General features: G+C 41.4%; 1 protein-coding gene across 1 annotated transcript; it reads left to right on the top strand.

Moving 5' to 3' along the window:
- Positions 1–283: 283 nt before the first annotated feature.
- Positions 284–3,966, top strand: RB195_014999 (uncharacterized protein; the record flags this gene model as incomplete). Its single annotated transcript, XM_064205506.1, has 2 exons — positions 284–419; positions 3,692–3,966. The coding sequence occupies 2 exons, from the start codon at positions 284–286 to the stop codon at positions 3,964–3,966; spliced, it is 411 nt and encodes a 136-aa protein (XP_064061387.1).
- Between the last annotated feature and the right edge of the window lie 12,479 nt (positions 3,967–16,445).

Consider the following 16,445-nt stretch of genomic DNA (forward strand, 5'->3'; position numbering starts at 1 on the left):
ATGAGGATGCGTCCGCGCGTTCGACCACAATTCAAAATCGTTTGAGGTTTACGAACGCTGATCGTTGATTTTCAACCACCCGCTCGTAGATGGGGAGCGTTCACGGGGGTAGCGCGTTGCTACTTGTACCTTGTAGGAAAGAACATCGTCTTCCAAGATTTACGACGATTAGGAAAGATAAGCATAGCCGTGCTCGATATCAAACTCTACGTTCTCCGTGGGGTTTCCGCATCACGTCAATCCGTACGATACGCTGCCTTTAAAGGTCCAGCACCTGCTGCTCATGCGTTCCCGACTCATGTCACGTACATGCCAGAAGATCATTGGGAATGCCGATGAATTGAAACACGAGAAGGTGGATTCCATAAGTCCCTACAGTCAACACGAACTTGCTTGTGGTATAATTGCGCAAGCGGTCTGTGAGTGGAACGATGAGACCTTGTATCAGTTTCGGAGTTTGATTGGAGCTGGGATGTATGACGAGAAGCTTCAATAGGCATGAGCATCATGAAATTTTCGCTTTGTCCCCTTACCCTTAATCTTCGTGTAAGGTTTGCAGTGCAGGGCTTTGTAATTTTCGTGGGATATGGTACAAGAGCGTTTTTTTCGCGAGCGAGCCCACCAAACATAGGTCATTCTGCTGCAGAAGAATTCTTTTACACGTATTCATGAGCTCTTCTTTTTGTTTCTAGTGCTTCTTTATAACTTCTCTCTTCTCTTTTTCTTTTTCTTTTTTTTTTCTTTTTTTTTCTTTTTTTTCTTGATACTATTTTCTAATACTACTACATAATATAATATGATATAATGCATGATATAATACTATTTTCTTGCTTTTTCTTCAACCAATCCGTTTGCACGTAGTGTCGTCAATGTTTTAAGAGGAGCGGTGTGAAACCAGCAGTTTTTTTTTTACTTTATTGCAAATGGAATTCTCTACTGAAGATCCTCAAGAAATGCTGTTCTATCCGCTATCAGTTTAAGGGCTTGAAAGCTGAGAAGTGTAGGTTCTGTGGGTTTACTCACTTGTTTCCAGAACATCAATCTTGTTTGCACAGTTATCACTCCTGCTTCGAAAAAGTTTCAAAAGGTTTCCTGTTTAAATTTTCACAATGGCTTTAACAATGAGCTTTTACGGCACCTTAAGGCGCGGAACGGAACAAATATGAAAGAGGAGCGTTTTGAAGCTTCAGAAGCGCTCTGTTTCTTTCAGTAATTTGAGAAGGGCGGGAGAGTGTGATTGGTGCCGATGTCAGCTGATAGGAAAGCAGTCTTGTTAGAAAACACAGAAGAGAAAGTGACGTCTTTCAATAGTCGAAAACAGTGGAACGACTGGGTTTATCTAAAAATAAGCTAAAAAAAGTCGTGTTAGAGCCAAACAGCCCCTGATTGTGGCGGTTAGTGAGGAAACGTCGAACGTGGAAGGAGCTCCAGACATATGATTGACAACGAATTTCGCGTCACATCATTTTCGTTGTCACAAGGAAAGGAAAATATATGTTTCATTCTCCTCTGAGAATTCAATTCCGAAACCAATCTGCAACTGTGGAACATTCGGTATTATTTTCCAGATAAAGTAAGGATAAAGGATAAAGTGTCTGGCGTTAATCAATCCGCTCGGGATGCGCCCCACGTTCACTTCAATTCAGAATCGTTTGAGGTTTACGAACGTGTATCTGGACTTGACTTGCGGTTGCTAGCCGATGTGTCAAGTCAGTGTTTTTATCCTCGCAGACAGGTCTGGTACAAATTTACCGACCTCGGAGGGATGAAAGCCTTGGTGAGCACTAGGGCGGACTCGAACCTTCGATCGATCGTGCAGGAAGCTGAACCTCTAACAACTACACTACACCCGCCTTTATTTTCCAAATACAGGAATTAATTTGTAAAAAAACACCCATAATCTCTAATTTCCAAATTTGAGGCCTAAATTTACGGGCCAGAACACGGTCACGGTCATTATCGCTGCTACTTCATCAATGTGTGATGAAGTAGCAGAAAATAAAAAATAAAGGTTTTCCAGGTGGCAACCACATTTTTGCTCATGTAGTCACACTAGAATTTTGAAAATTCGATAGTGCATGTGGCCGAACGGACACATCGTGAATTTTGATAAAGTATGGGCTGTAAAGATTCAATTTCACCCTAGAAACAAAATTTCCGGAACCCAAGCATTTCAGCCTTCATTTTCATAATGGAAGATCCTACGTTTTAGACTCTAGATCAGAGATATTTCTTTTGAAACTAATAACAAAAGCTAAGACAGTAATTCTGTGATATAACTAAGGTCTAGCAAAATTTTTGTATTGCTGTGTGACGATGCGGTATTTTCGAGTTCAGGAGTAAGTAAGAGGGAGTTCCGGTGGAAATAATGTTTGTTGTCCACGTTGTTAAAAAAAAACAGTTAAATTCAGAGCTAAAATTTGGAAGCTGGGCTCACAATCCTTTTCGGTTATAAACTAGCATCCGGAGAATTGATAGAAGAAAGAATTGAATTCAGAAAGACATTTTCTACTTCTATGCGCAATTTCTAGTCGGTGCCACTTTGATCAACCAAAATCTGGGTATAGGATACAGTTCATTGGATTTCACTTTACAAATTATGGAGAGCTGTCATTTGCAGAAAAAAAAACGCTGTAAGAAATACTTCCCCTCCGTTCAATAGGGTTACTGGATGCTTTAGAAATTGTGGTGAGATCTCTGCCCATTACCGAATATTGAGGGATTTTTCAAACGCGCACAGGATAAGGCGCCGAAAGAAATTAGAAAAAAGCGGTAAACAATGAGACGAGGGAATAAGAGGATGGATGCAGGACTAAAATCAATTATCATCAGACAAAAAGAGCGCAAGCAATATGTGAAGAATTAGGAAGAACAACGTGCGTAGGTTTCGAGGATTCCTCGCGAATATCAGAACAGAGAAGAATTTCGAACGAAGTTATCTGTAGTTGACTTTGAGCCTCAACGTTCCATAAAAAGACACCGTTGCCACATTGCCGTTCCATTGTGTAAGGAAATGGAGTAGAAACGCACGAATATTCGTACGATACTTTTATGAGGTGCCAGAAGAAAATCAGCATTTATTCTAAGAGGAAAACCTTTTCCCCTTTTTTGCAATAGTTAGGAAATTTATCATGTAATTTTGAAGGGTAAAGATTTTCAGTTAAGGTGGAATGACGTAATTGGCAAAGGTTCATATTTCATTAGAGACTATCGAATGCTCCTGGCCATATTGCGATCATTTTATTCGCTTCAACTGTATCTCATTTTCGTCAACATTTTCAACTGCAACAATTTCACAGTTTTTTTTCTCATTTCAGAAATGGTCCCCTTTCCATCCTATTGAACCTGGTCTGCATGAAACATAACAGGAAAATAGAGGTTTGGTGCTTTTGGAAAAAAACGTTTGAATTGAGCAACTGCACACTGGGATAAACAGTGGAGACGACAGTCTTGACAAAACATAATGTAGTACCGAATAATCAAGGATGTAGTGTAAAAAGGGTGTACAAGCTCTGTGTTCTTTCAAGACATCCCTTACTCCAAAGTAACCACTTCTTTCTTACTCCTAGTCCTATAGATGTAACTACTGAGTTAGAATTTCACGATCTAAACTTTCTCGTCCTACAATAATGTCGAAATCGATGTGAAGAGAGGGGTTTGACAGGATGATAATTCCATCTGAAATATTCAGTGCCATTCTCGACAACGGCAACACGAGGATTGGTAAGGGATAACGTAGGAGCGAAAGTTGAGTTCGCCGGCAGTTGCACCGTTTCGTATCACTATGACATCGTTAGTCAGGCGGAGCGAATCCTGGTTGAATTTGCTGAAACTTGTCAAAAGAGCCGTATCCAGCTGAATCTTGGCAGAATCATGAGAAAGGCATGGGTTTCTGATGCGACATTCACGCTATCATACGATGCGGACGATTCTAGCGGAGAGCTTCAGCTATGTTCGGGAAACTAACATGATGAATGGACTAACCTCCGAGCTGTGCAAGAGGAAAGGAACGTCTTGGGAAGTACACAAAAGCTAAAAAAAATGCTGTAGAGACGAACAAGAAGTTGAGCAGAGCTGTGGTCATCTATTTACCAGCATCGCTCTTTCTGTTTCCAAATACAGTTCAAAAGCGTGGATGTTTTTTTCCAAGCAGGAGGAGATGTGGTCAGCGTCGTAGAACGCCGACTTGAAGAAGAGATGTTGGGAGTAAATCGCTTTACGGAAGTGAAAAATGGGATTGAAATGTCAGTTGTCGTCAGTGAGAGATCAGAGACTTTGCCACAAATGCAAAGGAGGTAAAATTAGGTCGAGCGGACACTTTATGCGCTTCAACGAAAACCGTTTGAGCAGAGCTGTGCGCGACTGAATCTCACGTGATATCAAACGCATTGCAGGAGGACTTCTTTAAGAAGTCCTTTGAAGAGAAATGCGATGCTCTTCCAGTCTCCCACGAGAAGAAAAGCCGTTGGGCAACCCTTGGGCGCGATCTTGATAGAAGATGGATTACTTGCGCCGCGCCGAGCAAATTGGCGATCAGCGGGAGCGCAGGTGTGTGATTGTCCTGAGAGTGATTATCCTGAGATGTGGGCGGTAATTTGTCCAAATAACGTGGGAGATGGGGATTTAACAACACTTTTGAGAGGGTTGAATTCTTCGTGTTGAAAATCAGTGCAGTGCAAAAGTTGGCACTACACATTGAAGTAATGCAGCAACGAGGAAGGAGAACAGTAATCACGTTCGCAAGTAGAAAAGCGTTTATTTTTTAGTTTAAGTAAACTTTCCTTACCATTATGATATGTGAAACTTCAAAACTCAAAACTTTTATAGGACAGGAAAAGGATGATCGTGGTGCACGGTGTGCCACTTTTGAAAAGGGTGAAGAATGCGTCCTTTTCGGTTTCCTGAATACTCTTATCACAGTTGATCATTTCTTGCCTCCGCTTCAACGTCCGCTGTAGAATTCAAAACCAGAATTTTTTGAACAAGATCATCTGTAGATACCGTGAAATGCATAAGAGATTACGCTAAACAGTACAACTGGTGCATTTCTGGAATCGTAACCATACAGTCAACTGGATATTGCAAGTGAGGATGAACGGGTTTAGATTGGTTGAAATAAGCTGATGATATGATGAAGTAGAACAAACCATAACGGACTCGTAGGGCAGGTGATGAAATAGAGATAGAAGGAAGAAGAAACAGAAAAAAAGAAGAAAGAAGAGTGAGAAGGATGAGAACGGTTGCAGCTAATGGTTTGATTCTCATTTTTCGTGCAACTTTCTTTGCAACGATAACGTAACATGTCGCGTATAGCAGATAGATCGAAATTATCACGTTGAGGGATAAAATCCAAAGTAAAGAACTTGAGATTTAATCACCCGTGTTACATTTAGTATGAGTATAAAATGTGAAGATTAAGGGAAACCTTCAGAGCTCAGAAAGTTCCCCTGAGAGGAATAACATGAGGGATATGAAGATCAGTTTTAGGGTTGCGTTTTACTTTTATTCGTAGTCGTTTCAGACCTTTGAGCAGCCTTACAATGACTTGCGAGGGCTAGCGGATGTGTCGCGTCAGCCTTTCTATCTTCTCAGAAGGCTGGCACCAATTTATCGACCTCGAAATTGTGAAGAGTTCCGCTGACATTGTAGCGGTTCCGAACCAGTGGCCGTGCAGTCACAGTCGAGCCTTTTGCCGACTGCGCTACACGTCCATAAAGATATATTAATTTTAACACATATCCAAGAAAAGAAGATGCACAGTCATGAACGCATAAATGCTGAGAAATTCTACATTCAGCTTGGATAGCACGAATAAGGGGTAGTAAGTATGATGACGAAGCCATTCGAAAGGAAGCGGATGTATACTAGCGTACGTCTGTGTCTAATGATAAGCCGTAATTTCCTGACTTTGCGAGAGTCACATCGCAGAGGCAACTGTGTGCTTTGTTGGCTCGACGGGCTTCCCTTCCTTCTTTTCCTTTCGTCAGCCCGCTATTTGTTGCGAAAAGCGACACATCGGATTTCCCGAGATAAATTATGCAATACAATGAACACAAGGTAACGAAAATGGGAAGGAAATTCCGCGTGACAAAATCTTACTGCCCAAACCTACCGCACAGCTACCAACGCTCGGTAACCTCTCCACTTTATTTAACATTATGCATTAATACACATCTATTTCTACATCTCATTATCCAATTGTGCATTGTAGAGTAAAACACTGTGATGGGATCTTTGCAACTGAAAGGTGATGAACCTACAACTAGATGGGGTTCTTTTTACAATAATTGCTGGTAAGGTGACCAGCGTAAATCAATCCGCTTGGGATGCGTCCCCACGTTCACTTCAATTCACAATCGTTTGAGGTTTACGAACACGTAACTTGCCTACAGAATGGTTTGCGGAGGCTAACCGATGTATCAAGTCAGTGTTTTTGTCCTCCAAGACAAGTTTGGTACAAATCTATTCACATCGGAAGCTTGTTCGGTAACCTTTTTCGAGTGTGCTACACCTTTTAGTCATCTTCTATGTCAATCGCGTCCATCCCGCTGGTGAAGCTGCACGCAAAACCGTTCTTTTGGTAAGGGGGTGGCGATCAGAAACATGAAATCTAGCGCATGTTTCGAAGCTGATTTCATACAAGCAGACTTTCGTCGAGCTAGTGGCTATCGTCTTCACATGGTTCCAGAGCGCATGTAACTTACCAGATAACCCATGTAACTGTTCTTATACGTAAGAAAGAAGACAGAGAGGACCTCCGAAACTATCGTATGCTATGCTTGTTGAGCACCATACGAAGACGAGGATCGTCCTCATGGCATATCAAGAAGCTGGATGGAGCCTAACCTCAAGAACATGATGGATTAGATCACGGTTTGAGCAGCATGGACCACATCGATACCTATGTTGAAAATCAGGCAGAAAACACGCAATCTGTAGAGGTTTGTTGGAAATAGCACCTCGTCCATGTCCTATCCTTCTATTGCTACGAAACTATGGCCGTGAGGCTTAGCAACGTAGAAGGGGATGCTGTACTGACAGGACTGGGTGAAAAATGCGGTCGCGCCGTATGTGAATACTTTACGACGTAAGGAAGAATTACTACCACGATCACAATTATTAACCAATACGATGCAATTTCTCCATCGTCCCATCAACATATCTCTTGGAAAGGGGGTACGGCAAGGTGATACTATTTGGAAGAATCTGTCCATGGCTGCATTACAGTACACAGTAAGTTACGGTTACATCATGAAATCACCAGATGGGGAAAAAGAGGAATACGTATCATTAAAAGATTTCTTTCAAGACGGATGGGACCACGGATTCCCTTTTCGAGAGGTTACAGCACAAAGTCCCCCGGGATATGCCTTCTGAAAATAAATTGGCGCACAGAACACCTAACCGCTCCTCACACCTGTGATTTAAAAGAAGTCTCCGCGTCTCAACGACATATAAATCAGAAGCAAAGCACATTATCAAAATATGATTAGGATCGACGATAGGTGAACGAAAATAGTGCTAGAGTGGATACCAATGTTTCCGTGGTACGGGACAATCAGAGAGCTCACCTGGGTACGACTCAAGGAACTCGGCAACCCCACTCACGAAACTTGCAAGCGTCTTGGATGACTTTTACAAGAGAAACAAGCGAATAGAAAGATTATGGAGCTCGCACGTCTAGTGAAGAAGTTTCGTCTAGGTAAGTAAATATTGCTTGTTTAGACGAATTTCATGTTACAAAGCGAGTCTAACACTTCTCAGCTTCAGTATGGATTTCTAAATGTTTTTTTCGATTCCATCTAAAAATTGTTCAGCAGTTACAGTAGTTGCAGTAATCCTAAATGCACCTAGTTTCGTTGAAGCGTCCCTATTTATGAATTGATCACTGATAGCATATTAAGAGAAATGTGATGTTGTCAGAAAAAAAGTAATAGCAGGAGGTTTTAAATAAAGGAAGAAAGCTTGAGAGAATGGTTCAGTCAGATTTGGGAATTGATGAGCAAGAGGTTGCGTAGGCTGGGCTACTGTAATCGAGGAATAAAACTGGACCACTTATGAACGTTGATTTGGCCGAAGACCTACGCAAGAGAAAAGAAAAATTAGACCAGAATTACCTACAAACGGGTGTAACAATAAAATTTGGGGATATTCACTGGGAATACGAAATTTTCCTTCTCGAAGGCTAAGTTTTCAATGAAATGTGGAAGTTTTCTATTAGGATCTAGATAGAAGCAGATACTCGAAACGGGTGAAGGTAGGGTGCTGCAGAGCGATCCGTGCATAGAATAGCATTTCCTCCGGGTAATATAGCCAAGAAAACTTCGTTATCTAACGATAACTTGTGTCTAACCGCCGAGAAAAGGATCCGACTTTCTCTGGAGAAGAAGAGGGAACCAGGATGTGAGCAATATGTGCTAAACAACAAGAGAGAGGAGTTCTGTGGTACGACGACGATTGTGACATCGACAAACATGGAAATAGGTTGATTGAGTTCGGAAACGCCACGTCGCCAGCTGATGCAGTGCATAATGTGGTGACGCTGGACGACAACACTGTAAACAACTGCTTCGGTTTGAAGACTTGGAATGCGACGAAGCTCCTGAAGAAGAATTTCTTCGCTTTAGACATACAAATAAAAGAGAAATCAGGAATTGTTCAAAGAGAATATCGAAGCGTGCATCAGCGGGTTTGGGTAGCCTCGCTCATCTTCTTCAATTTTATTGAAAACCTTTGCATTTATTTCAAGTTTTAACGACTTCCTTAAAGACATCACCCCACGAATCTGAGGTGGTACGGATTTCAGGTGGAGTATTCGTATACGGCATAGTAGATTATGGAGAGGTGAGTGATTTCGTCCATTTCTTCCTAATTGCCGTAAAAACGGCCCGGAAGATACGGCTTCGGGTGTTCTGGCGCACTTTTTTCTACGAGGAGTTCGACTGGAGCGCGCCAACCTTATGCACGCGCCGCATCTTCCGGACCGTTTTTTATGGCAATTAGGAAGAAGTGGACGGAATCTTCGTTCTCTCCTTAATCTTTATACGAATACTCCACCTGAAATCCGTACCTCCTCAGATTCGTGGAGTGATGCCTTTAAATGAATCTTTCCTCAACCATTCTCCTCGAAATACCGACGGAAGCGATAGGGGCTTGCACACAATCAGTTTTGTCATTTCGATTATGATGGCGGAACAAAATTCACGTTGCTTTGAGAAAGACAGGATCTACCACAACGACCACAACAAGGCGTTCTCGCCCTTGCATTTTACAGTCAGAACTAAATTTTCAGCCCCTCTCTTCCCTCTTCCACATTTGCTGAGAAACCAGAGGATCGAGAACCTAATTATACATAGTTAAAGATTCTTCACCTCTCCATTTTCCGAAAGCAATCTAAACAAAACTGCCGATTATTCGGCAGTTGTAAATTTCAGTCCTATGCGGAGCACCAGTCGATGGAGCTTCAAAAGTCAGAACCGGGATCTCACCAGAAATTTCGGGTTCAACCTGAAGGTTACGTGTCAGTTTAGATGTCGCTTTAGGTACAACCAAACTATTAGTGCAAAATACACTTTTTACTGGGCATGTCTTTTTAGAGTGTTTTGTCCTCTTCGTTGAATGTGCAACGTTCGTAGACGCCGGTGCATGCGACCCAAAAGTGTTCATGCGTGCTATAGCCGTCAGTACATTTCTGTTGCACGTTTCTAAAATTATGTTCATTGCAATCTTTGATGCATTGGAAAAATTTATGGATTTGGTGCAAAACACAACGATAAAAGCGCGAGCACATGCGCTCAGGAAGAAATTGGCTTTATTCACGAACGATTTCGCGCACAAAAGGGTGCAGCACACACAGACCGATCGGTAAAAGGCAGAATGGAGTGGAAGTGTGTGTTTAACAGAAAAAGTGTGTTGCGATGCAGATGCGTGGTTACTGGATGAAAAGATTCATCGCTGATGTTATCGTTTCTTACTTTTGCAAAGTTTTCACTATATTTCCAGCTGCATTCGAGCTCTTTGCTCTTCCAAACCACTTCTTAAACATCTTAAAGACATCACCCCACGAATCTGGAGTGGTACGGATTTCCGGTGAAGTATTCGTATATGGGGTTGTAGATTAAGGGGAGGAGGGTTATTCCGTTCATTTCTTCCTAATTGCCGTAGAAAACGGCCCGGAAGATACGGCTTTCGAGCGTTCCGGCGCACTGTTTTCGACAACGAGATTGGAGCGCTCTGCAGCCTTCTGCACGCGCCGCATCCTCTGGGCCGTTTTTTTACAGCAATTAGGAAGAAATGGACGAAATCACCCCCTCTTCATAATCTACGATCCCGTATACGAATACTCCACCTGAAATCCGCACCACCTCAGATTCGTGGTAGGCTGCCTTTAAGGTGGAGGTTACGTTCTTATCGAAACAGTATCATTGAATACCGGCTCCCTCTTGGATGCGACGCGTGCACAAGTGAAATCGTCGTAAAAAACGACTATTTCCACGCGCTTTTTTTCTGCGACGATTAGGGAAAGATGAGCGGAACCACGCTGGACTCCGCAATCTTTCACCCGAACTCCAAGCTTTCGGGGCGGATCCCGCACCACATCAAAATCGTGGTACTTGCCTTTAAAGGCGATGACAACGAACAAAGTGAAATAGGTAGGGAGAAGCATTTGAAAGGAATAAGGGAAACAAGTGAACAAATGAGTGAAATTAAGCGATTTGCACTTTTTGAGCAGATTCCGCGCACTGATGTGTCGCCGCTCGGTGAAGAGCGAGCCTATGAGAACGTAGCTAACATTCTAAAACTCAAAACTTTCTCTCTAGGCCAATTTCATGGAATGAGCTGTATATGAAATAATGTCATTTGCACTCCTCATCCGAAGGAAGAGGTGATGGATTCGAAAAAAAGAACTTGAACTTTATAAATCGGGAAAATGTTCAGAGATCAGACAGAGGCATTTAGAAAGGGGATAGAGTTTGTGAAGTAAACTGGTGAATTTCAGAAAACGCGAAATCTTCCATTCACTCTGCTCTTCCAAGTGGGACGTAAAAAATGCTAAAAATATAACATCTGCGAGTATGATCCTCATTACGACGTAACTGATGACAAATGTGCATGTACACATAGCATGTTTGAGCTGAGTTAAGCCGTGTTGTTCGTCAACAGCGGACGAAAAGAGGATCCGAAGAAGCCTTGTACGCGAGGCCGTGAAAGGTTTCTTCCGGCGTTTAAGGAAAACAGGAGACGGAAACCGCGAATTAGAGAAAAACAAAGTTCCTGAGGACCTTGCAACTACCTTGCAACCTAACACTATTAGAAAGATTTTTTTCATCACTGCTTGTATTATTGTCGTCAATTATTTAAAAAAAGCATCCAAGAAAAAAAAAGCATTCAATGCCACCAAAACATATATTTTATTTCTTGTCAGAAAAAACTACTCAAAAACATTTTGGTGAACTTGTCCAATCTTCGTAGAACAAAGAATCCATGAAGGTTATCTGCTATTTAATATGCCCAGGCCACAGAAATGAATTTTTAAACGTAGAAAATAAGAGATGACTTAGTTCGAGGAAAAAAAGAGTGAAAACTTCAAAGATGAAAATATCTTATCAATTTTTATAAGTTTACTATGATGATCATTGATGTTTTGACACGGGAGGTGGAAGGTGTGCATGCGAAGTGCTGGCTGCAGGGAAGGCACGCGATGTCCACATTTATTTGTAAGGCTCACAACATTTATCAAGATTATGGCAGCCCTCGTCTATTTAGTCGCAACTTTGCTGTACTATGAGCTTAGCCACCCTACCTACGGTTTTAGAACGTTAGAATTATAATGTTATAAAGAATTACAAAGAATAGGAGAGGAAATCACTAAGAGTAGCGCTGCAGGACGTTGTCAGTAAAGATCAGTACCTCTTTATCATTTGGAGTATGATTTCCAGAAAAGTTCATTTCAAAAAGGGAGAACGTATCCAGAATTAATCAATCTTTTTGGGAAGCGCCAATCCCTCCACTTCAGCTGAGAATCGTTTGAGGTGTCTAGCCTATACAATGACTTCCGAGGGCTAGCCGATGCATTAAGTCAGTACTTTTATCCTTCCAGACAAGACTGGTCCCAAGTTATCGACCAGGAAGGATGTAAGGCTTGGTTAGCACTAGAGCGGTTTTGAACCTTCCATCGATCGTGCAGTCACAGTGTAACCTCCTACCGACTGCGCTACACTCGCCTCACGTCCACTTTAATTCTTAATTTAATTCACTTCAATTACATGCACATTTGGCACTTTAGAAGGACTGAAAGTATAATGAATGCTCGAACTACGGTTACAGTTACGCTGTTTCGTAGAGGAGTGCTCAAACACACTGTTACTTCCGGATAGAACACAATTAATAACCTGAATCTTTGTTTGGATTTCAAAGAGGTTATAGTTTCGAAGGAGTCGTCGATTTCTCAGGTGGTCTGAATGGAATACAGACAGTCAAAAAAAATCTACGAAAAAACTGATTTTTTTGAAGGCAGCATAAAATGATCATTTTCTGGTCCCTATGGGACAATTAAGAATTCGAGTTCTAGATTGCGAGTATGACCGTGGCCACTTTTATTTCTCCTAGCCGTCATCAAAATCGGCGTGGAACCAGCCTTAGTCCATACGAAGTACGTTAGGAGACGGAATAGAATAGAATACCGATGAATATGCTGCTGAGTGAAACTTGAAATAAGCTGTCTGAGGCAGAGGATTTTCGAGAGATCTTGGCTGTAGTCCAAGCAAATCAACAAGAAGGATTTGACATCCTTCACTTAATCTCAAGAATTGGAGCTGTGGGTTTTTTCTTGGAAGGCGGGGACCACATAACGCTCTCAAGTTCATCCCAACGTCACATCGTTATTTTGATCTATTATTATTATTTTTAAGCGGCTTCGTTTTTAATACAGAAGCTAACAAATACTGCAGCATTTAATTTAAAAAAAGAAGTGAAGAAGGAAGTAAACCTTGTTTGGAACTTGAAAGTGCTTTTCGTAATTGAAAGGCAGATCAAATACATTACTAGATGGAATTTTCAAAGTTGGATCTCGAAATTGGAATTTGAGAAGAAACCTTCGATCCATCGCAATACATCGACTGTGCGCTTCTTTCGCAGCAGAACAGAGTCCGGACAGTTTTTGCAAACAGGAGGACGAAACTGTGTTTCTTTTTGGCTCACCCATTAGCTGCTCTATTCTTTGAGGGATGGTTTTCAGATGGAATGTCAGGATTTCACACGACGGCCGAGAAAAAAAAAGAGTAAGTTGGACTAGTTGGACTTCTTACGCCAATCCATCCACGCCTTTTTTCATATTTTTGGCATAGAGCAAAATTTTCGTCGTTTAGTATCCAGCACGGGCACTGTTTCTAACATGAGTCGAGCAGCAATCAACTGACTTATTTTTGGTAGCCTTCAGTGAAAAGGTGGCTAGTAATTGACAGGGAATATATGCTCATTTCCGTTCCATTGATACAATGAACATTTTGTTTCTTTGATCTTTATTTTTTCTATGAATTGATTCTTTATGAAGAGGAGACGATGTTGGCGGAGCCTAGAAGAAATAAGAGATTAGTGACAAAATTGGAAAATGTCATCAATTCGATGCTGGCGAAATCTAACACCGAAATCTTCGTTCCTATGAGGGATTCACTCTGCGAGATGTAAGCACCAAAAAGTAGGAATTTTTAAAGACCCTAGTGATAGCTGACAAACGCAAGGGTAATCGACATGTCGTGTACGTAATATGTATATTGTATAGTAGTACATGTAGCACATTTAATACACATAATTGCGCTAATTTACAGATCATCTGGTTCGATTTCCTCAAGAAATATTACGACATGAGATACCTCAAAACTACACGTCCTTTCAGAGCATTCTACATACATTTTTTCGTCAACCCGAAATCAGTGCTTTTCCCTCGAGAAACATGCGTGGTTTGTGTGAAGAAACTTAATTAGATGTGCTTTACTTAAACAACGTTAATGAGATTCGAAAATTCACTTGGATATACGAATAACGCAGGAAATTCCTAAAATACTACGAATACGAATGAAGGTGTGTGAGGTGATCTAGATGTTCAAGAAACGAAGAAATGGAGTGTTTAGGAAAAAAAGATATCTCACAACTAAGTCATCACATTTTGAGTACTCTTTAGCTTTATATTTGTACTTGACAACATTTTATTACTTATGAACTATTAAATATAGAATTTGACTAATGAAATGGAAAGAAAAATCGAAATAATTTACCAAATCTGTACAGTGGTAGACAAATACACAGCAAATTTTCCTCTTCGACCTTCTGGTGCGACTTTCATTTTCTCTTGATTAAATCTGCCACATGCAATCGACGGTAATGTAGGAAATGCAATTCCATTTAAAACAAAACAAAAAGCGGCAAAACTGCAGGAGGAAAATTTACATTTTTAGAATTGTTGAAAATACCTCGAACGAAAGCTCCAATTTTGTCTTTTCTTGTTTAGTTTCCTATGTCGTGTTTTACATTTACTTAACCACTTTTTTTTGCTTTGGATAAAACGTTGCTCTAAAGTGGAAGTGCTAATTATCAAAGCCTTTAACTCGTTAACTCGTCAAAGTTTTGAGAAGCGAAACGTTAATGTGTAAGAAGTAAGAGTTCTCGAGAGTTGAGAGTGAGAGTTTAAGTAAGAGTTAAGCGGACAAAGACAAGCTAAATGAGCGCAGCACGTCGTTAATGCAGTTTTCCAGGAGAAAAAAGTAATTGCAGCACATACTAGATCAGATAATGTCCACAGAAGCATCCGCAATAGAATATATTCGTGCGACAAAAATCACAATCGTTATAATCTATCATGTCGTGAGAAACCCAACGAAAATAGTCGCGAAACTCGTTTGCCAAAGTTTCCTTTTAGTCAGTGGAGATGCGATGATGTTCAAAGCATACTTATTCTTGAAAATTGTAGCTAATTCTTATTCTAATTGCTCTTAATTCTGAATTCTAATCGATCTTGTCTCGTGAAAAAAAATTCAGCGTTTAATGACGAGAATCCATAGTCGTATCCTCATTTCATTAGCAAATTTTATCTACAATTAGTAATGTTTTCAAGCCAGTATTTTTCTGGCAATAAAATGCCAACGTTTCCCAAGAGAAACATCTTCCAAGCGACTGCATTTAGTCGGCAAAGGTTGTGGTTGGCAATCTGGTGGGAGCAACGCATCGCCTGCAACACGCACTCTGCTTCTCTCTCTTTAAAGTCAGCGAATCACGAAACTGTCGTGGCTGGGATACCTGTGGAAAAATATAGGTTTTGGGTGTAGATTACGAGTATGAGAGTGGCCGCGCTCAATTTTCTTCAAAAATTCTGAAAAACGGCGTGGGAACGATGTTTGTTCCTACAACGCTGCGTTGGAACGCGCCCCTTTGTACACGATCCTCTCAGCAGCTTATTCATAGAGTCTGCTTGAATAAGCTCGTGAGAATGCTAAATTGATCCCGGACTTCTTGCTCGTTGAAACGGCGAGTGCACAAGGTTGGAACGTTTTCGCGTGTTCCGTAGGAACAACCGCCGTTTTTACGCTGCTTTTCAGGACGATTAGGAGGAATTGAGCGTTGATACGCCGAAACTCGCAATCTGCACCACGAACTCTACATTTCTCCATAGGCTTCTGAACTACGTCAACTCCGTGATGCGCTGCCTTCAACACACACTGTCTCTTCCATCTACCTTAATCTAATCGCTAATCAAACGCTAATCTGCGGTCATCTCGTTATATCGGCGTAGGTTACGCGCGCAGTTGACGACGCAACGAATTAAAGTCACGTAATGTGGTGCAGTGTTGTGAGGAACCCGGAAATGGAATCTGGTAGGAAAACTTCTGATAGATCGACCTCATTCAGTAGGGTAGTGGGCCAAATCTATGAGGGGGAAATGACGAAAAAGTGTAGTTCTCAAAAGTACTCACTGCTGAGTAAGAAGATAAAAATCGACTGAAAAGGTATTAGATGTAGTTAATTTAAGAGAATAATGAATGCGTATCAACCGAGTGCATGCAGAATTCGTGCATGCCCCGGAATTGCTGTAAGAAATTAATAATATCGACTGATTATGAGCAATCGTCTCACATCATTTTATCGCCTCTTGGCTTTGGAGCACCAATTCGAAGCCGTGGGACCCATCCCACCACAGCTCATCGCGTTCTGGCACCATTATAGAATATATCATACTACATAATAGGAGGCTTATTCTGTCACTTAGATGTATAACGAAATTCTAGAAAGCGCTGAGACGAGTCCCACATCGTTAAAGTGGTGTGCCGGTACCCCCTCAAAGCACTGAGGAGGGACTGCTGCGACGATGCCAGTACTGGAATCGGCGGAGTTATTTTGCACCAGCACCGCGCAACAATTCCAAGTGGTTTTGCTGAAAAGTAATTGGAACACTG

Source organism: Necator americanus, chromosome V (assembly GCF_031761385.1).
Source record: "Necator americanus strain Aroian chromosome V, whole genome shotgun sequence".
Taxonomy (NCBI): Eukaryota; Metazoa; Nematoda; class Chromadorea; order Rhabditida; family Ancylostomatidae; genus Necator; species Necator americanus.